Source organism: Pocillopora damicornis, chromosome 7, assembly GCF_964200805.1.
Source record: "Pocillopora damicornis chromosome 7, jaPocDami1.2, whole genome shotgun sequence".
NCBI lineage: Eukaryota > Metazoa > Cnidaria > Anthozoa > Scleractinia > Pocilloporidae > Pocillopora > Pocillopora damicornis.
The window spans coordinates 4,217,017-4,237,737 of NC_142676.1; the positions used below are offsets into that span (position 1 = coordinate 4,217,017).

The following is a 20,721-nucleotide window of genomic DNA, read 5'->3' on the forward strand; positions in this document are numbered from 1 at the left end:
CAATAACTGACGTAATGCGTGGTTATGACTTAAATATCACAGGGACTTCCCCTCACAGGAATTAAACCGATTGGTTAGAATTTATATGCAAATATCAGACGAAAGATCTGATGAATTATTATTCCACCTTTCCTAATTTAAAGAACGTAGGACAAAGTACGTATCATCCTTTTCTTAACAAAACGAAAGCATGGCTTTATTTAAAATAATTTTTGGGATTCTCTCGACGAAAACCGTTTTTCACGGCTAAATCTAGAAGAAACTCTGGCTCTAATAAACAGAACAGAGTATCTTTATAGTGCTGTCGAGAAGGAACATAATCAAACTTCATCGCCGAAACAGAGTATTCGACGTCTTCGGAGGAATATCTCTTTCTTCTAGTGGGAGGTAATCCGCATCTACCTTAGATTACACTGGTTCAAAATCACCAGTCCGAGGATACAACGCTGGAAACAACGAATTATTACTCTTAAACAAACATGGATGACTAAACAAGAAATACGCCTGTACACGTTGGCATTTATCAGCAACGCTAAAGAAACTGCAAAAGAGCGCACAGACAATGGACAGGCAACTTGCACCGACATGAAAGGCTCGTTATCTAGGTTTCCTTCCAATAATTCAGTCTCGACTGTCTCTGAAGTAAGATCTAAAGCTCACACCAAATCTTTGACGTTAATGGTCTCAAGTTTCAGCGTCGTACTGGTCGGTCAGTCAAGCATAGAACAAGGAAAAAATGATCATTGCCGTGGCCAAGAAAAGCTTTCTAAAGAAGCACAAGCCCATTGCCGAAAGCAAGACGCAGGTGGAATTGTTTCCTACAGTGTTGAAAAACCGATGCCCTTGATCAAGAAACAAGGGTATCTCAAAGGACCACAATGCGAGAGAATCCTGGAAAAACTTGAGATTTTGCAAGACAATGGACATTTTAACGAACACGAGCATTTAGTCCTATCGTTGCTTCAACGTTGTGCCAATGGAAATGAACCTGACATGGAGTTGGCCTTAAAAATAGAGCGAGGAGTGGCCTTTTCTTATCAGAAAGAGTCTAAAAAGAGCAAGAGTATGTTTACTTCAGTCATACAATCAAACAAAGAAAGAACGTGTCATGTACTTAATTCGAATATTCTGATGGCAAGAGCCTACTTTTTACTTGTGGCTGACATACGGAAAAGAAAGCCTGTGAAGTTACCTCGGCTCTTTGAATACCTTAAACGCAGCGAGTTTTTGTTGCAAAACTACGACTCGCCGGAAGATTGGGCCGAACTCTACCAAAAATACGGTCGCCTTTGGCTAGATCGCATGAGCCTTATACCGGATGACCAGAGGAATGCGCCGGCACGAACGACCGCCAAAGAAAACGCGAGATGCTATTTTGAGCAAGCTATCTCGTATAGCCAAAAAGATCATCGACTAAGGGTTCGGGTTAAAAGGCAAAGGTACATTCGTCTCAATCTTGCAACATTACTCCTAGATTGCGTTTCGACTGCCGTGCGAACCCAAGCGAAAGCTATTCCCCTAAGTGACATAAAAGAAGCTGAAGAACACCTCAATTTCATTCAGCATGACCTTGGTGACAGTGTCCCCGCAGGTACAATGATACAGCTCTTGAAAATTCGATCGGATCAATTTTATCGCCAAGGATTTCTGCAACTTGCGAAGGAGACAGCTGAGCAGGCTCTTCATCTCGCGTCCTCCAATAAATTTAACACAGAATTAGACCCTCTACGAAGACGTATAACGTTTCTTGACGATTATGTTGAAAAATGTAAGCTAGTTGTTTCTAAAGAACTCGAGCAATCAAGTAGCGAAACCTGTTGTAGTGAATAAATATTATGCGATTAAAATCAACATCACGCTAGTTAATTTCCTAACACAAAAACATAAACTGTCAACTGGTAAGGTAGTTCTGCTTTCATTGTTAAGCAGTTGATTAATCTCGTTCTACAGCAGAGTAAAGTACAAATAATATAATGATGTAATGCCTGATGACTCACGAGACGAAATTTTGCCGGAAAACGAACTTGGGGGATGGAAATATTTAGCCACTATCTGTGCGTCTACGTTGGCAATCGCCAGCAGTCGCTAACAGTCGAGCTCCATCGTTGATATCTGACGTAATGCGTGACCATAGATAAGATATCAAGGGACTTCCCCCTTACAGGAATGGAAACCCATTGGTTAGAATTTATAAGCAGACATCAGACTGACGGTATCATACATAAATATGTCATTCGTCTTTCTAAATTAAAAAAAAAAAGGGGAGCAATGTTTTACTTAAATAACAAAGGAACATGGCTCTATTCAAAATTATTCTTGGGATAATCTCGACGAAAACTGTCTTTACAGGTAAATCTACAAGAACCTGTGGGTTTCATTGAGTGGATAAAAATACTGAAACAGATGCAAATATTAAGCCACAATATTGATAAAAAGGGAATTTCCCTTTTGATTACAATAAACCTATTGTTATGTAAATTGCATTTATGAGACTTAGAGCTTTTCATGTAAATGATCTCTTCGATGGAAGTTGCTTTTTCAACTACAATTCCAAGAAACCCTCTCCTTCGAATACATCAAAACAGTCTTTGAATTTTGAAATAGGAACTCGCAAGCCCTAGTTGAATTACACCTGAAGGAAATTGCTACGAAATCCAAGAATCATTTCGGACATTTTAACATCGACAACTAACCCCGAATCAAAACAGAAATGGCATCTTCATCTAACACCGCTAAAGATCGCTCTAAAGAACTCACAAACCATGGACAGCCATCATCCCACGAAGGGAAAGACTTGTCATCAAAGTTTCTTCCCGAAGCCTCGATTATCGCTGATGCAAAATTAACACAAAATACTTTGAACGTAACAGTCGCAAACTGCAGCATGATTTTAGTTAGCCAGTCAAACAAAGAACGAGTAAGACGTAATCATTGTTGTGACCAATGCAGGCTTCAGTGCGAAAATAGTCGAAAAGAACCCGACTCTGACGATTGTATTGAGCAACGAAAGAGAGTGACAGAAAAAGTCGAATGTCAACAACAGGTTTTCGGCAAAGGCGAGGTTAGATCAGACAGCGGTCCAAAGGGAGCAAATTTCATCCTCAACCACACAGCAAAAGGAGTGGTAGACTACCAAGTTCAGCCTTTGAGTGCAACACAAAATAGTAAACACGCTGACTCAGGTGAAATAATTATTACAAGTGTTGAACTACCGATGGCCCCAATCAAGGTAGAAGGAGATCTCAGTGGAAAGCATGGCCTGTGCGAGCGACTCTTGGAAAAGCTCGAGGTTTATCAAGATAACGGACACTTCGATGAACACGACAGCCTCGTCACAAGGGCAATGCATTTTTATGAAGGAGAAAAAAATGCGGACATGCTGTTGGTCTTGGAGATAGAGCGGGCAGCTCCTCTCTCTTACAAAGGTCAATGGAAGCTAGCCAGGAAAAAGCTTATTTCAGTCGCAAAATCTGACCTAAAGAGTCGAGCTTCATATTCAGACATTATAACGGCAAGAGCCTACTACTTACTTGCGGCTCACATGAGAAGAAATGAAAGGTACAGAAACTCAAAATTTCCCCTGCTCTTGGAATTTCTTCGACGCAGCGAATATCTACTGCAAAATTATGACTCACCAGAGGACTTATCTGAGCTCTACCAGACCTATGGCGCTCTTTGGCTGGATCGTATGAGCCAAATACCGAATGCCAGGAGAAATGCACTTGCACGAAACGCCGCTCGAGAAAAATCAAAATACTATTTTACGAAAGCTATCTATTTCAGTCAACAAGATTATCGCCCGCGAGTTAGGATTAAAAGGCAAATGTATGCCCACCTCAAGCTTGCCACAATACTCCTGGATAGCTGTTCAACCTTCGCACTGGCTCAAGAAAAACCAATTCCACCCAGTGACATTGAAGAAGCCGAAGAGCACCTTGAGATCATCCAGTTCAAACTCGGTGGCAGTATACCGAAGGCAACGTTAATGCTACTTTTTAAAACCCAATCGGATCAACTTAATCGTCAAGGACGATTCCATCTGGCTAAGGAAAGAGCCGAGGATGCCTATCAGCTTGCATGCGTCCACCAATTCAACACAGAATTGGAAACCCTCCGTGAAAGAATCAACTTCCTTAACAACAAACTCCAAACACCCGACCAGATTGTTATCGAAGGACATGATCATGCCAGCAGCGACACCGGCTACAATAACAGTGGAAGTCACTCACAATAGACATAAAAAATTATAAATTGAAATCTGCAAATTTCATCTGTAGAACATTGTTGATTTGTAAGCTAGCCTTCATTCGCAACTAGTTTAAGGGTTTAACTTAATTTACAGCAGATGAAACTGTAATTGTAAATGGTAATGATGGAACGTTGACGGAACAGTACTGCAAATTGATAACAGAAGGCAACTTGGCTTGAATCTGTCACGCAATGTATTTCAAGATCAAGAAAGAGGATTGAATTCCTCCCCTTTTCATCTTATTGTTTTTCCCGATATTTAAGAACATCCCTGGCATCGAAATGATGTCATCTCTAACGAATCATGTGACAGCTTTTAGACGGAAATTTAAAGCCCCTATATGTAAAGGGTCTTTCCCTTTCGGATACAAGATAAATATTGTTTAAAAGGCTCAAATAGCAAATAAAAAGCACGGATAGTATAATTTTGAAGCTTTTTTCGCAGGATTTCATCGATGATAAATTCATTTGTCGGCTACAACTCCTAGATCCTTTCGCCCGCACTCGAATAAGGACAACCTTAAAGATTCTCTAGAGCTTTATCCAAATCATACCCGAGAGAAGCAGCCAAAACAAGAGCATAAAAAGCGTGAAATCCGAGAGACAGAACCATCAAAATAACATCGTCGACGACGCACGAAACAAGGACGAATGGCATCTACCCTCGCTGAAGATCTCTCTAAAGGAAGCACACACCATGGACAAAGATCTTGCGATGGGAAAGGCTTGTCATCAAAGTTTCCTCCTAATGCACCGATTATTGCTCGAGCAAAATTTGAGACGGACGCTAACACCTTGAACGTATCACTCGCAAACTGTGGCGTCATTCTAGTGGGCCATCCAAACACAGAGCAATTAAGCAGAAATCGAGACTGCGAAAAAGATAGGCTTCAGAGCGAATATGGTCCAAAAGAAGCCGACTCAAATGATCGAAATGAACGACAAAAGAGAGTGATAGAAAAAGTCGAATGCCGACGACAGCTTTTCAGCAAAGGCGAAGTTCAATCTGACAACGGTCAAAAGGAAGAATATTGTACCCTGAACCAATACCAGACAGCAAGAGGAGTCGTGGACTGCCGACTTGCGCCGTTAAGCGAAACAAAAGAAATAGAACACTCAGACTCGAATGGAACGAGTTGTGCCCGTGTCGAACTACCGATGGCCTCAATCAAGGTAAAAGGCGATTTTAGCGGAAAGCATCGCGAGGGCGAGCAACTCCTAAAAGCGCTCGAGCTTTGTCAAGATAACGGAATGTTTGTCCAACACAAGCGCCTTGCAATGGAGAAAATTCACTACTATGAAGATAGAAAAAATGCTGACATGGTTCTAGTCTTAAAGATAGAACAAGCAGTGGCCCTCTCGTACGAAAACAAATCCAAATTGGCGAAGAAAATGCTTATTTCAGTCACGGAATCTGACCTGAATGGTCAAGCTTTATACGGAGATGTCATATCGGCAAGAGCCTTCTATGTACTTGCGGCTCACATGAGGAGAGAAGAAAAGCATAGAAAGTTAAAATTAACTCTGCTGTTTGAATATCTTCGACGCAGCAAACATCTCTTGCAGCAGTACGACTCTCCAGAAGACTGGGCTGACCTCTACTACACCTATGGTTGTTTATGGTTAGATTACATGAGCCTGATACCGGATGACACGAGAAATGCTCGTGCCCGTAACGCCATGCGGAATAACGCGAGATGCTCTTTTGAGAAAGCTCTCTTCTTCAGTCAAAAAGACCATCGATTAAGAGTTCGAATTAAAAGGGAAAGATACGCTCACATCAAACTTGCATCAATTCTGCTTGATTGTTGTTCAACTACCGCACGCATTCAACAGAAAACCATTCCACCCGGCGACATCAAACAAGCTGAAGATCACCTGGATATTGTTCAGTTCAAACTTGGTGACTGTATCCCCAAGGGTACATGGATACAGCTCTTAAAAACTCGATCAGATCAGTGTTATCGTCAGGGATCATACAACATGGCCAAAGAAACAGTAGAAGAGGCTTTCAGGCTCGCTTCCTTTCATAAATTTGACACTGAATTAAATACTCTACAAGAGATGATTGAATTGTTTGCGATGAAACTTCATTCTCACCTAGGTTTCGCTGAAGAACCCGAAGTTTCAACCAGCGAAGCCGCCTACAGTGCCAGTGGGTCAAATTCAGGATAGAAATAAACAGTGCACAAATTTAGACAATAAAATTTGATGAAACACAAGAAGTCTGCGCAAAGAAAATCCCTTAATGTTGGATATTATTTAGGTACAGATTTATCAAATAGTATAAAATCTCGACTCCGATCTGATTGACTCGTTTTTAATACTGATAACTCAATAAAAACTAGTTATTTTACGCCCAAATTTGGTATAGGTTCAAATAATATTTACTCTGACGTCATGCAGTTTTCATAAAAGATAAACGAAGATGGGTGACATATTTGTATTTAATTAAGGATGAAACTTCGGTGGATTAGGTATTTGAACCAGATTACTACAGTGCCAGTTGGTCAGATTCAGGATAGAGATGAACACTGCACAAATTTAGACAATAAAATTTAATGAAACACAAGAAGTCTGCGCCAAAAAAACCCCTTAATACTGGATATTATTTAGGTACAGATTTATAAAATAATTTAAAACCTCGACTCCGATCTATTTGCTTTTAATACTGATGGTTCAATAAAAACCGGTTATTTTACACACAGATTTAAAGTAGGTTCCAATAATATTTACTCAAACGTCATGCAGTTTTCATGAGATTTGCAAATTTAAAAACAGATCAATTAGATTATCCCTTTACTCCAAAATGAAAGTGGCACGTTTGTGAAGGAAAACTGTAAATACATACTGTCGTTTAAAAAATCAGGTAACTTCCTCTTAACCTTGAACTGAAGCAATTTCTACTAGGAAACGGGGTCAGTTCTTAGACCAACCTGTCCTTTTCTTAAACGTCGGGCAATGGTGGATATCAACTGTCAAAAACACTTCAATGTGTTATCAATATTCGACATTCAAACTATAAAACCGGAAGTACAAAGCCAAGGTTTTAAGGGACTTTTCCTACGTGTTTGGTTTCGAGGCTCAGCTTTCTCCCAAATATTAGTTTAACTCTCTCATACAACAAAATCATTTTGTTGTACTGACGGACAATAAGGTCGTTGCCCTCAAGCTTAATTACAGAAGTCTCTCGAGGAGAATAATCACAACACTGGCTTGCGTGCAGATCAGCACACAAACGTGTCGAAACGTGGCGCCTTCTACTGTAGGAATATTTAAACAGGAATGAACAATTGAACGGCCTCGAGGAAACATCACTGAGAAACGTCTGGAGTCTGGTTTAGAGTGCGTGTAACCCTGATGCATATTGTAACTGAATTAAATAAGTACAATCCATAAAAACACGGAAAAAGTCAGAGAGATTTTGTCTTGATATCGACGCCGACAACGTACTAGCGACGGTCGAGCTAGCGTGTCATCCGGGACCTAGCGCACTGCCCTGACCATCACAACGTCACGCAAAAAATTTGAGTCACGCACAGTTCTGCGGTAACAACGAAGAATTCATATTCGGTGGATAAATCTTTGGCTTTTTGCAGACTTCTCCAGCACATAAGTCTTTTCAAACGAAGGCTGAAATCAAAGAGGTATCACCATAACATAAAAATGACGAATCAAGAAACTAGGAAAGGAATGAAATTCCCATCCGGCCCCGCTGAAGACATATCAAACCAAAGCATAGACAACGGACAGCCATCTTGCAACGATGAGAATGGCTCGTTAGTTACGTGTGTTCCTGTCAATTCTGCAAGGGGTATCGCTGAAGCAACAATTGACACCGTCGCAAACACTCTGAAAATTACTATCTCTAACTTCAAAACTGTTGCAGTCGGCAAATCAAAAACGGAACAAGCTTTGAAACCCGTCGACTACCATCGACAGCTTTCTGACGAAGCACGACACCGTACCTTTGTGGACTGTCCACTGCCCCTAATCAAAATACAAGGATCCCTAAAAGGAATCCAGTTTGAGAAGATCTTGTCAAGACTTGAGGATCTCCAAGACAATGCAAAGTTTGAAGACCATGAACGCCTTGTTACCGCAAGTATGCAAAGTTTTGCGGAAGGAAAAAACCCCGACATGGCTTTAGCGCTGAAAATAGAGCGAGGAGTAGCTTTTGCGTACCAAAAAGAATTCAAGAAAAGCAAGAGCATGTTTATTTCAGTTATAACATTAGACAAACACCAAACGTATCAAATTATAAATCCGAACATATTACTGGCGAGAGCCTACTTTTTAAGAGTGGCTGATCCTATGGAAAGATCTTCAAAGGAAATGGGTAAGATATTAAAATTTCTAAGGCGCAGCGAATTTCTCTTGCAAAACCATGACTCGCCAGAAGACTGGGCTGAGCTTTATCAGACCTATGGCTGCTTTTGGCTGGATTACATGAGTCTGATACCGGTAAACCGGTGTGCTCACAACACTGCTCGGGATAACGCGATAAGTTCTTTTCAGAAAGCTGTCTTTTACAGCCAACAAGATCCTCGACCCAGAGTTCAGATTAAAAGGCTAATGTACGCTCACATCAAACTAGCAACAATACTCCTACATTGTTATTCAACTGCCTCGCGGATTCAAGAGAAAACCATTCCACCCAACGACATCAAACAAGCTAAGGAATACCTTGATATTGTTCAGTTCAAACTTGGAGAGGTTATACCCATGGGTACATGGATACAGCTCTTGAAAACCCGATCAGATCAGTTTTATCGTGAAGATAAATACAAACTGGCCCAAGAAACAGTCGAGGAGGCTTACAGGCTCGCTTCCTTCCACAAATTTGACACTGAATTAACAACTCTACGAGAGATGATCGAGTTGTTTCAGTGGAAATTTCATTCTCACCTAGTTTTCACGGAAGAACTTCATTTTTCAAACAGCGAAGCCCCTTACAGTGCCAGTGGGTCCAGTTCAGGATAGAGATGGATAATTCGAACTCGCTAAAACGTATATCTCCATGTGTCTGCATAAAACTCGTTTTTCTGTATGTGTCGCTGAAAGTTAAATCATTATTCATACTGAAATCATTATTCATACTGAAAAGTAAGATAAACGAATAGCAAGTGTTTTTTTAGTAAGAAGCCGCGTTTCAATGAACCTGAACTTTTCTTTCACAATTTAATTGTGAAACCGGAAGTACAAAGTACCAAGGCATGATGTCAACTTCCATTTTAGACGTAAGAAGATTTTCGTTTTAAGGTTCAATTTGCATGTAAACATATAAAATACTGTTGGATAAATTCCCTGATTCAATAAAAGTTACTTTCTCTGGCCGGACGGTGAAAAGGGGTCGCTGCGAGTTTGTTGTGCCTATAAAATTCTTTAAAAATCTAACCTGCATGTAGATAAGAAATTTCAATCCTTTGATGTTGATCAATACAAAAGTCAGACTTGGTTGGGAACATGACGATGGAGCTCTAAAAAAAACGAAGAAAGTCATTCTTCATGTGTGTCTCTCGACTGAAGGATTCCAAAGCTACTTAGTTGGGGCTTCAACAGTAATATCTGCGGCAAAAATACATTTGCTTTGACTATTTTCTTAACCAAAACATGGCACCCTCCACAAAAACTTAGACGCAATTCTGGATGAAACATACACGGTCGCAAACACTTTGAACGTAACACTCGCAAACTGTAGCGTCCTTAAAGCAAATCATTCAAACATAGAATAAGTAAGCAACTAGAACGATCGTAGTGAACGGAAATGACAGAAAAACTAGAACGCCAACTAGGCTTTTCAGCAAAGGCGAAGTTCGATCTGACAGCTGTTAAAAAGAAGAACATTGCACCCTGAGCCAATACTAGACAGCAAGAGGAGTCGTGAACTGCCATCTCACGCCGTTGAGCGAAACAAAAGAAAGAGAACACACAGACTCGAGTGGAGCGACTACTGCCCGTGTCGTTCTACCGATGGCCTCAATCAAGGTAAAAGGCGATTTTAGCAGAAGGCATCGCGAGGGCGAGCAACTTCTAAAAGCGCTCGAGTTTTGTCAAGATAACGGAATGTTTGTCCAACACAAGCGCCTTACGATTGAGAAAATTCATTACTATGAAGATAGAAAAAATGCTGACATGGTTCTAGTCTTAAAGATAGAACAGGCATTGGCCCTCTCATACGAAAACAAATCCAAATTAGCGAAGAAAATGCTTATTTCAGTCACGGAATCTGACCTGAATGGTCAAGCTTTATACGGAGATGTCATATCGGCAAGAGCCTTCTATGTACTTGCGGCTCACATGAGGAGAGAACAAAAGCACAGAAAGTTAAAATTAACTCTGCTGTTTGAATATCTTCGACGCAGCGAACATCTCTTGCAGCAGTACGACTCTCCAGAAGACTGGGCTGACCTCTACTACACCTATGGTTGTTTATGGTTAGATTACATGAGCCTGATACCGGATGACACGAGAAATGCTCGTGCCCGTAACGCCATGCGGAATAACGCGAGATGCTCTTTTGAGAAAGCTCTCTTCTTCAGTCAAAAAGACCATCGATTAAGAGTCCGAATTAAAAGGGAAGGATACGCTCACATCAAACTTGCATCAATTCTCCTTGATTGTTGTTCAACTACCGCACGCATTCAACAGAAAACCATTCCACCCGGCGACATCAAACAAGCTGAAGATCACCTGGATATTGTTCAGTTCAAACTTGGTGACTGTATCCCCAAGGGTACATGGATACAGCTCTTAAAAACTCGATCAGATCAGTGTTATCGTCAGGGATCATACAACATGGCCAAAGAAACAGTAGAAGAGGCTTTCAGGCTCGCTTCCTTTCATAAATTTGACACTGAATTAAACACTCTACAAGAGACGATTGAATTGTTTGCGATGAAACTTCATTCTCACCTAGTTTTCGCTGAAGAACACGAAGTTTCAACCAGCGAAGCCGCCTACAGTGCCAGTGGGTCAAATACAGGATAAATAAACAGTGCACAAATTTAGACAATAAAATTTGATGACACACAAGAAGTCTGCGCAAAAAAAAAAACCCTTAATGTTGGATATTATCTAGGTACAGATTTATCAAATAAATATATGTTATTTGCCGGCTGGGAGGTCCGTATGGTGAAAAACTGTGACCGAGGTCTTGAAAATACTGACCGAGGCCGTAGGCCGAGGGCAGCATTTTCAAGACCGAGGTCACAGTTTTTCACCATACGGACCGACCCTTAGCCGGTAAATAACATATATTTATTGTTTTTAAACTTGACTAAATTCTTTCCGAAAGAACCCGAATGATTTGTGGACGTAAATACGGCAAGATCTTCCATAAACTGAACAATTTTTGAGTGGGTAAATGGTGGTTAAAATAGAGGTGATGCAAATTTAAGAGAGATGCCTCAGCGAAACATTTTCATTTCCGTAAAGATAAAGGTGATTTAAAAGGCTTCCAAACAAACTTTGAAACATTATTTTTACAAGTATCTGTCACAATCTGACACCTGTCAATTAGAGAGCGCGCAAGAAAAAAAAAAGCGTAGGAACATTTGAAAACAAACAGAACCAGTTTGGCAAGGACTGTCACGACAATGTTTTCTTCAAAATCAGTTAATGATCTAACGGAAAGTATTATTCACTCTCATCGACCATTCATTCATGTACGAAGATTTACCTCTGTTCATTAAGTAAACGGCGAGGAAAGTAATTGTGAGTAAATTCAATTTTTTTATTTTGAAGTTGTGAGAGTTTGCTCGTTTGTTTGCTGTAATGGCGTGTTTAACTCTGATCTTTCCTTCACAAAAACTAAATTCGAACGGCACACTCCAACGAGACACAAGGGAATGTAATGCGGCCTTTTCTAAAAAAAAATCCTTCAATTTCTGTTGTGCAATTTAAGGTACAAATGTCCAAATTGAACGGAATCGGAAAGACTCACCAGGAGCGTATATTTGTTGTAGAACTTAAATTAAAACTTCGCTTGCTCTTTCACTATGAACAAATTGCTCGAGAAAATTCAGATATTAAATGAATGAAAGTTCCATCGTTCAGTTTAACTGTAACCAAATACCTCACGTTTCAACTTTCTGGGTACTTTTTGTGAACGATTAAAATTAATTGCAGACGGTTTTTAGGCCGCTTGTCAACCAACGTAATGACACTATTGTTTATACAAAATTCATTCTGAAACCAATATTTTTCTGTCAACCAAAGTGATTTGATAGAGAGAAAAGAGAGGATTCATAAGTTATTTATCGGCTTGAGGTAGTGACCGACGTGTTTGCTTAAAAGTACTACCCAGCCGGAAAACGAGGTATATTTATGAAAAATGACAACGAAAGTTAGGATGTACTCGGCGACTCACGAAAGCGTTACCGTGGCCCGTGGGCAGAGATAGGAAAATACTGACCGGGTAAAGAACCAATCAGATTGCAAGATTCGTTACCGTGCCCTCTAAAAAAACAATAATATAAAATCTCGACTCCGATCTGATTGACTCGTTTTTAATACTGATAATTCAATAAAAACTGGTTATTTTACGCCCAAATTTGGTACAAGTTTAAATAATATTTACTCTGACGTCATGCAGTTTTCATAAAAGATAAACGAAGATGGGTGACATATTTGTATTTAATAAAGGATGAAACTTCGGTGGATTAGATATTTGAGCCAGATTACCATTATCCAGGTGTCATTGCGGATTATTTTTTGTCTAAACAGATGAGAATATTACGGTAGCAGGAAATTCCTTTAACCTCTGGCTGATTTAACACTCGAAAGGCGACCGGTAGCCATTTTGGTGATATCAACTCTAGTTAGTGTAAGTTTAAAAACAGATCAATTAGATTATCTGTTTACTCCAAAATGAAAGCGGCACGTATGTGAAGAAAAACTGTAAATACATACCGTCGTTTAAAAAAGCGCGTAACTTTCTTGTAACCTTGAATTGAAGCAATTTCCCCTTGGAAACCGGGTCACTTCTTAGACCGACCTTTACTTTTCTTAAACTTCGATCAATGGTGGATCGAACTGTCAAAAACACTTCAATGTGTTATCAGTATTCGACATTCAAACTATGGAACCGGAAGTACAAAATACATAGCCTACGTCTTTGGTTTCGAGGCTCAGCTTTCACGAAAATATTAGTTCAACTCTCTGATGCAACAAAACCATTTATTTGTATTGACGGACAATAAGGTCGTTGCTTTCAAGCTTACTTACAGAAGTCTCTTGGCGACAAGTTCTTCTGTCGAGGAGAATAATCAAAACACTGGCTTTTATGTAAATCAGCACACAATCGAAGCACTTTCTATTGCATGAATATTTACACTGGAGTAAACAATTTCAAGTCCACGAGGAAAAATCACTGAGAAACGTCTGGAGTTTGGTTTGACCCCGACACATATTGTAACTGAATCAAATAAGTACAAGCCATAAACGTAAGGAAAAAGTCAAAGAGGTTTTACCTCGATATTGACGCCAACAACGTACTAAGAAATTCTGAAAGTAATGAATTGTACACATAACCCCGCTAATGAATTTTCAAAAAAGCTCACAGAACGTGGACAGCCATCATGTTACGATGTTAAGGGCTCGTTATTCAGTTTTACTCGAAAAGATTCAGCCTCCTTCATCGCTCAAGCTAAAGTTGACATCGACCGAAATACTATGAACTTAACACTCGCAAACTGCAGCGTAACTGTGGTTGGCCAGTCGAACACAGAACAAGTAAGCCATAGCTTTTGCTGCAACGACGACGGGGTTCAATGCGATAGCAGCCCGAAGGATGGCAATTGCAGCGAGCGACAAAGGGGTAAAACTGAGAGCCTAGTACGAGCGTTCGATGACTTACAAGGCTGCGAAGTTCTAACCCCAGTTCACGACATCGAGCCGCAGTTGCCAGTTATCGAAAGAACAGGATATCTCAACGGAAAACAATGCGAGCAAATCATGGAGCGACTTGAAGATTTACAAGACAATGGAGAGTTTGAGGAACACGATCGTTTGGTTACTTCATACATGGAATATTTTATGCGTAAAGGCAACACTGACATGCAAATGGCAATGATGATAGAACGCGGAGTGGCTTTTTCTTACCAGAAAAAATCCCTTAAGGAAAGCAAGCAGCTTTTCTCCTCGGCGATAGATTTTGGCTCTACCGATCAGCTTCGCAATCCAAATATTTTATTAGCGAGAGCCTACTATAGGTTCGTACAGGCCTGTAGATATCAAAATAGCAAAAAGCTTCCGCGTCTCCGCCAGTTCCTCGAAAGAGGCGAATTCTTGCTGCAAAACCACGAGTCTCCGGAGGACTTGGCTGAGATTTATTACAACTATGGTTCAATTTATTTGATGCATATGAGTACGGTTCCGGATGACGAGAGAAATGCGGAAGTACGAAACAAATACCAGAGGATGGTAAAAAAATACTTCGAAAACTCAATTGAAGCGGGCAAGAAGGATCCCAGAGAGAGAGTGCGAGTTAAGAGGCAAATATATGGGCACCTTCGAGCGGCAGCTGTTTTACTCGATTGTATATCAACTGTGGCACGAACTCGAATAAAAGTCATTCCCCCGCAAGATATTGCAGATGCAGTAAAACATCTCGATATTTTGGAGCACCAACTATCTGCTGTTATTCCTCGAGGAACGCGAGTGCAGATTTTGAAAACCCGCTCTGATCAGTATTATCGACAGGGAAGGGCAATGTACCCACTAGCCAAGAAAACCGCCGAAGAGGCATTGGAAATTGCTCAGCATCATGAATTCACCACTGAGCTGTCTTCGCTTCAAGAGCGCATCGATTTTCTTCAGCAGCTGTGCCACGGTATTCCACACAGAGAAAATATAAAGTCTCCTTTTGGCAACGAGTCTGAAACCTCCAGCAATGATGGCAGCGGTGAAACAAGCGCCAGTGAAACGGAACAGAAATGTTCAAGTTGAAAAGACTAACCTTATGTCAAAGTGAAAAGGTGGTGTCTGGATTTATTATTCTTTCAAATTTATCAGGAAAGCTCTAATTCAGTCGTGGAAGAGTTAAAAGAAATATGCCTCTTATCTCATTTAACACATTGCTAAACTCTTTCTTTATCTCTCTGGACGGATCCATGAACTTCAATTTCTGAGAAATGACGCCATAGCTTTTCTTTAAGACACTCGTTGTTTAGAAATTTGTGATTTGCAAACGGGAAGAAGTATGTCATTGTTTAATGATTTAAGTTGTGACACAATTGATCTACTTAACCAAAAAAAAAGCGAATATCACGCGTTTTGCATGTGATTAACTTTCACAATTTGAAAAATGTAGGATAGAATGCTTGTATAAAGTTATTTAAATATCTTGCTGGCTGAAAGGTTTTCTCCACAGAAGAGAATCCAACACCTATGTGAGAAGTTCTGTAAATAAATGTCTAGTACTCTGTCTCGAGATTGAGTTTTCAATGCGGCCTAGCGAACCGAAAAAGGTTGAAAAGATACAAACAACGCTATTGATGATTACTTCTCAAATAAATTGTCTTTATCGGTCTAAAATGCAAATCAATATTCACCAAGCTCGTCTCGATGAGAAATGAAAGAACTCCACTGAGAATTCTAAGAGGAACTGAGATGTCGACATAGAAAAAGGATTTTATCCCTATTTGAAAACCGCAGATGATAGAAACAAGGTGTGGTAGATAACAAGATCACATGAGAATTTGCTTGAGTAAGCAAATAAATTACTTAAAATAGACTCTTTGTTTTACAAGCAAGAGGGTGGAAGGTGAGTTATAAAACAAGATCACATGAAAATTTGCTTCGGTAAGCAAATACATTACTTAAAATAGACGCTTTCTTTTACAAGCAAGAAAGTGAAATGTTTGTTTATTTTTATTCCTTTGGTGTTTGTCTACCTTTACAAACGATCATTTCAAAGGTTAACTTAGTTTTTCTGTGGCGCTAAAAATGACTTTAAAATATCATTTCGTAACTGCGTTGATAATTTTACCAGAATTCAGACTTCGGGAACTTTCCCTTCAACCATATCAAAATGCAAATGACTCGTGTTGATGCTGCATAAAAATGAAATATGACTCGCTGAGAAAGTTCAGAGTTTTCGAGATTTCACCGAGTATTACTTCACTTCAAGGCTTAACAAAACACCAGAATCGCTTTTGAAGGTACGATCACAGTTTTTCTTTTTTAATTTGCTTTTTTACGTACGATCAATGTGTTGTCTTGTATATTTGTTGAGCAAACATTTGTCTGCGCAGACGCTTCCGAACGTGCGAACTCAGTTTAGAAGAGTTTTCATGAAAGTACGGTTCAAAAGATGGGATGTCGATCGAGGTTCGGTTTGTCACGTGACTCTTTAGAAAGCAATGCTTTAAGATCTGAGCTGTGAAAGAGTCGCAAGAGAATGACCGTCCCTATTGTGACAGAGGTATTTAAACCTCTTTATCGAGTATTAAAAAAGAAGAAGAACAGGATTTGATGCCCCATTCGATTTGGTGCATTTCCATCTTTTAAAAGACCTACTTGTGCCTTTGAAGTTAGCTTTTTTCGTGACAAAAATCGGCTTGAAAATATAGGGACGTGTTTCCTTTTAAATCTGCATCGAGAGCATAGAGCGAGCTATGCTCCGCAAATATTCATGCGCCTCGCATTTCTTTTGACACATTTAGACTTCGAAATATTTCAGAGCTCGTTGGCCAAAATGATACGATTTATTAAACATTCGCGGTTTCCCTTGCTCTAAAGACGATTGTGATCGGCTGATTAGTAATCATGTGGCCATGTGTACCGAGGAGGTAAATTTATTGAATGGGATCGATGTCTACGTTTTGCAAGTGACCAGAACGTGGCTGAGGCTGGTGGTATGTTTATTATCGTCTCCTACTTTTAAAGTAGTACTTTTATAGTAGTACTTTTATAGTAGTACTTTTATAGCGAATAGCTACTTCAACGGAAAACTGCTCTTACACATAACCGTAAACCTCATTTTCTTGACTTCCAGCTGCACAAAGTGAGAAAAGCTTTTATCACATAAACTGCGGTGTTATACAAGCTAAGGATTTCCGGCCCTGAGAAATGCCGTAACAACAATATCGTATTTTTTCACGTGTGTCGATACAGCCAATCAGCTGCTTACACGTCACTCGCCTTTGGCGCCACTCGGTCAGGTTGATGAATGAACATCAAAGCCTTTACAATTCTCAGTACAAGTTGTCTGTCGGAGCTTTCTCAAATTATGGTGGCTAAACACTAAAAAATCTTTATCGCTGACAGACAATGAGGTTCAAACTTTCCTTGAAAAAAAAACCAATATACTAAAAGAAAAACCGAAAGTTGCGTATTCGGTGGCTTTGGTGTTAGCATTTCTCTCCGCTGAGAATGAAAATCGACAACTGGAAAATTTGCCACAGGCCGATTTTGGCCGTTTACCTGAAAGACTTCTTCTTTCGGTAAGGACAAAGTCAATAAATGAGAATTTTGTAGATTGAAAATTACGACCATTTTTTTTGTAATCATGATTCAACGTATTTTTCCTTCTTAAGAGTCAGCACCAACGCACTCTACGATTGTTATTCGAGGATTGTCGATTCGTTTATTTTCATTCATTAATGAATTCGGCTTTTCTTCCCAGTAAAGGGCTATTGTGTTTATATGATAAACAAAATAATACATGGTTGCTTGTAGATATGGAATTTTTCTACTCATGTTCAACTCGACAGCTCACGAGTGAGCTATCGAGTTAAACAGTCGAAGAGAAATTCCTTATCTACGCGCGCCCATTTATTATTCTCAATTTCTTTCTATCTGAAGGGATTTCAATTCAAGTTTGCAAATTCGCTGTCAGTCCATCAATCAAGGATATGGCACAACGCCTAAAAGATCTACCTAACAACGAAATGGAAGAACTACCAAATGAAACCGGAACTACTGCAAAGACTCTAATATTTGATCAATGTGAACATCTTTCATATACGCCAAGCTCGTATCAGTTGCCGAGCAAACATCCAAATGCTTCAGCTGTAACACCACAGCAGTCTTCTTTAGAAGTGCAGCAAGGCAAAATTTATCAAAGTGTCCGTCAAGCGAGTTTTCAGGGTACCCATCCATCATGGGTGAGTCAAGGACAGCACTCCCCATATGAGGGCGTTGCCGAAGCACAAGGGGACACGCTGGGAAACGTCTTACTGCTGGCCATTACCGATTGTGAGATGGCGATAGTAATCCAGTCAACTGAAAAGCGAAAGCAGAGTTACTGCGAACATTGTTCCAAAACAGGGAAAACCGATGTCAACACTTGCGAAGACGAAGAAGAACAGAACGCAGTATGTTCCAACCACGTGCCTAGTAGTATAGTAGAGATGGAAGACATTATTTCAGCAAAGCAAAATGAAGAACACAGTAAAATGCAGTTGAATGAGGAGAAACAACTTGATGACCCAGAAAACCAATACCTGAGTATAAAGCCTTCAAGTATAGCGCCATCTTTACCAATGATTAAAAAACGGGGAAATCTTAACGGACCGCGATGCGAGCGAATCATGGAACGACTGGAAATTCTACAGGATAAGGGACGATTTCAAGAACACAAGTGTTTGGTCAAATGTTTGCTCAAACACCGCATGGAGCGTAAAAGCAGCAACGTTACACGCGATACACAGTGTGAACAACTGTTGAAAAAACTTGAATTTCAGCAGAATGATAGAAAACTTGAAGATAGAGATGTTTTGTTTCATTTGTACTCTCGACTTTGTGGGGGAGAAGAATATGCTGATTTGGAATTATCTCTTGTGATCGAACAAGGAGTTTCCTTTATGTACCAGAAAAAATTTAAGAAAAGCAAGCTCTTTCTAACCTCAGTTAGTGCATTCGGCGAATACTGTAAACTGAAAAATTCGAACATTTTAATAGCAAGAACGTATTTTCTTCTGATAGAACTAAATATGCACATGTACAAGAAAATTAAGAAGATTCAAACCCTGTTTGAATATTTGGAACGCAGCGAGGACTACTTGAAACATCACGATTCCCCAGAGGACATGGCTGAGTTATATTACAACCGTGGATTACTTTGGATGATTTTCACGTGCACGATCCCGGTCGACGAAGGGCATGCACAGGTACGGAAACATGCCCGAGAAAATGCGATACGTGATTTCGAGCTCGCAATTGCTTATTCTCAGGAGGATACCCGTTTGAGAGTTAGAGAGAAGAAGCTGACATTCTGCCATCTAGGTATCGCAGCTGTCCGCCTTGACTGCACATCGACTAACGCCCGGAATGAGATAAACAACATTCATGTCACTACGGAAGATATTAAAGATGCACAAAATCACCTGGACTATATCTTGCACGAAGTGGGTGATTCCCTCGCCATAGGGCCACGCATGCATCTTTATAAGAATCGTTCAGATCAGTATTATCGAGAAGGTTTCTACCAATTGGCCAAAGAAACAGCCGAAAATGCCTTACAGATTGCATCCAACTATGGATTTAAAACTGAAGAGGACACGCTGAAAGAGCGAATCTATTTTCTGACGAACCTACTCGTCAACGAAAACAGTTCGTCCGTTACGGACGAGGCTCAAATCTTCAGCTCGGACAACGACGCCAGTTCGGAAGCATCTTGAGGCGATACAAAATGTCAAGGTTGTCAACTCAATGTTTAAGTTCAAGGATATGATACACTGAGTAGAAGCTACGGAGCAGATACCTATTCTACCATTCACCTACCCCCCCCCCCAAAAAAAAAATTGATGAATAATGATTGTAACAACCTTAAACCAAGAATAAGGAGAAACCTGTATAAATTGTACCACTGAATTCAGTTGAGGTCACCAAGTCTGTGTACAACCCAACTTTGAACTGTAACAATATCCACAAGCAAATCAACTTACCAAAAAACTATTTCCTTCTTAAACTTACACCTGTATCGGCATTTTGGGGGAGAGGGAATCGAGCAGAGGTGAGAGCGCTGGTCTTCCACCGCTGTAACCCAGGATCGATTCTCAAACCTGGTGTCATGTGTCATGTGCGAGGGTTAGCTCGCCCCTGGGCGCTTTATGTTCGCAAATTTGTAGTTTCCTGTTGATTCACGTCCCTGTAATGTGGGTTTTTTTTTATCGTATTCTCCGATTCTCCTCCCTCGAAAAAGAAAAGAATTCCATGAACCAGCGGATGTATGCTTTGCAACTTTTGAAACATATTCAAAGTAATGAACTAGATGGCGAAAGATGTTTTTTTCGTCTTATCACGAGCGTGGGACAAAGAAAAAATTCTGAGTCCCCATGAGGAATCGAACCTCAGACTCATGGGGACTCAGAATTTTTTCTCTGTCCCACGCTCGGGACCAGATGAAAAAAACATCTTTCTCTATTTCTTTACCGAGCTCAACCTTAGATGTTACTAATGTCGGTGATGTAGTATTTGATTGATGTTGGCATTGTAAATGGCATAATAATGGTAGGATTTCACTGT

At 40.1% G+C, this 20,721-nt stretch overlaps 7 protein-coding genes and 1 non-coding gene across 8 annotated transcripts in view; 7 read left to right on the forward strand and 1 right to left on the reverse strand.

Moving 5' to 3' along the window:
* The window catches only part of LOC113670518 (D-glutamate cyclase, mitochondrial), a 28,491-nt gene that overhangs the window by 6,150 nt on the left and 1,620 nt on the right, over positions 1-20,721 (reverse strand). The gene's annotated exons all lie outside the window — the stretch shown is intronic.
* On the forward strand, positions 328-1,991 carry LOC113670522 (uncharacterized). The gene has a single exon (XR_016188419.1). It is a non-coding gene; the product is annotated as an uncharacterized LOC113670522 (transcript).
* On the forward strand, positions 2,219-4,667 carry LOC149042134 (uncharacterized). The gene has a single exon (XM_089212158.1). The coding sequence runs from the start codon at positions 2,711-2,713 to the stop codon at positions 4,232-4,234; it is 1,524 nt and encodes a 507-aa protein (XP_089068284.1). The 5' UTR covers positions 2,219-2,710; the 3' UTR covers positions 4,235-4,667.
* LOC149042135 (uncharacterized) lies at positions 4,643-6,948 on the forward strand. Its single transcript, XM_089212157.1, has one exon. It carries the CDS (start codon positions 4,900-4,902, stop codon positions 6,421-6,423), a length of 1,524 nt encoding a protein of 507 aa, XP_089068283.1. The 5' UTR covers positions 4,643-4,899; the 3' UTR covers positions 6,424-6,948.
* LOC149042136 (uncharacterized) lies at positions 7,062-9,597 on the forward strand. The gene has a single exon (XM_089212165.1). The coding sequence runs from the start codon at positions 7,915-7,917 to the stop codon at positions 9,229-9,231; it is 1,317 nt and encodes a 438-aa protein (XP_089068291.1). The 5' UTR covers positions 7,062-7,914; the 3' UTR covers positions 9,232-9,597.
* LOC149042137 (uncharacterized) lies at positions 10,091-11,360 on the forward strand. Its single transcript, XM_089212166.1, has one exon. The coding sequence runs from the start codon at positions 10,222-10,224 to the stop codon at positions 11,236-11,238; it is 1,017 nt and encodes a 338-aa protein (XP_089068292.1). The 5' UTR covers positions 10,091-10,221; the 3' UTR covers positions 11,239-11,360.
* On the forward strand, positions 13,397-15,676 carry LOC149042138 (uncharacterized). Its single transcript, XM_089212163.1, has one exon. It carries the CDS (start codon positions 13,765-13,767, stop codon positions 15,196-15,198), a length of 1,434 nt encoding a protein of 477 aa, XP_089068289.1. The 5' UTR covers positions 13,397-13,764; the 3' UTR covers positions 15,199-15,676.
* LOC149042139 (uncharacterized) lies at positions 16,165-20,422 on the forward strand. The gene is made up of 2 exons (XM_089212156.1): positions 16,165-16,412; positions 18,058-20,422. Exon 2 carries the CDS (start codon positions 18,108-18,110, stop codon positions 19,872-19,874), a length of 1,767 nt encoding a protein of 588 aa, XP_089068282.1. The 5' UTR covers positions 16,165-16,412; positions 18,058-18,107; the 3' UTR covers positions 19,875-20,422.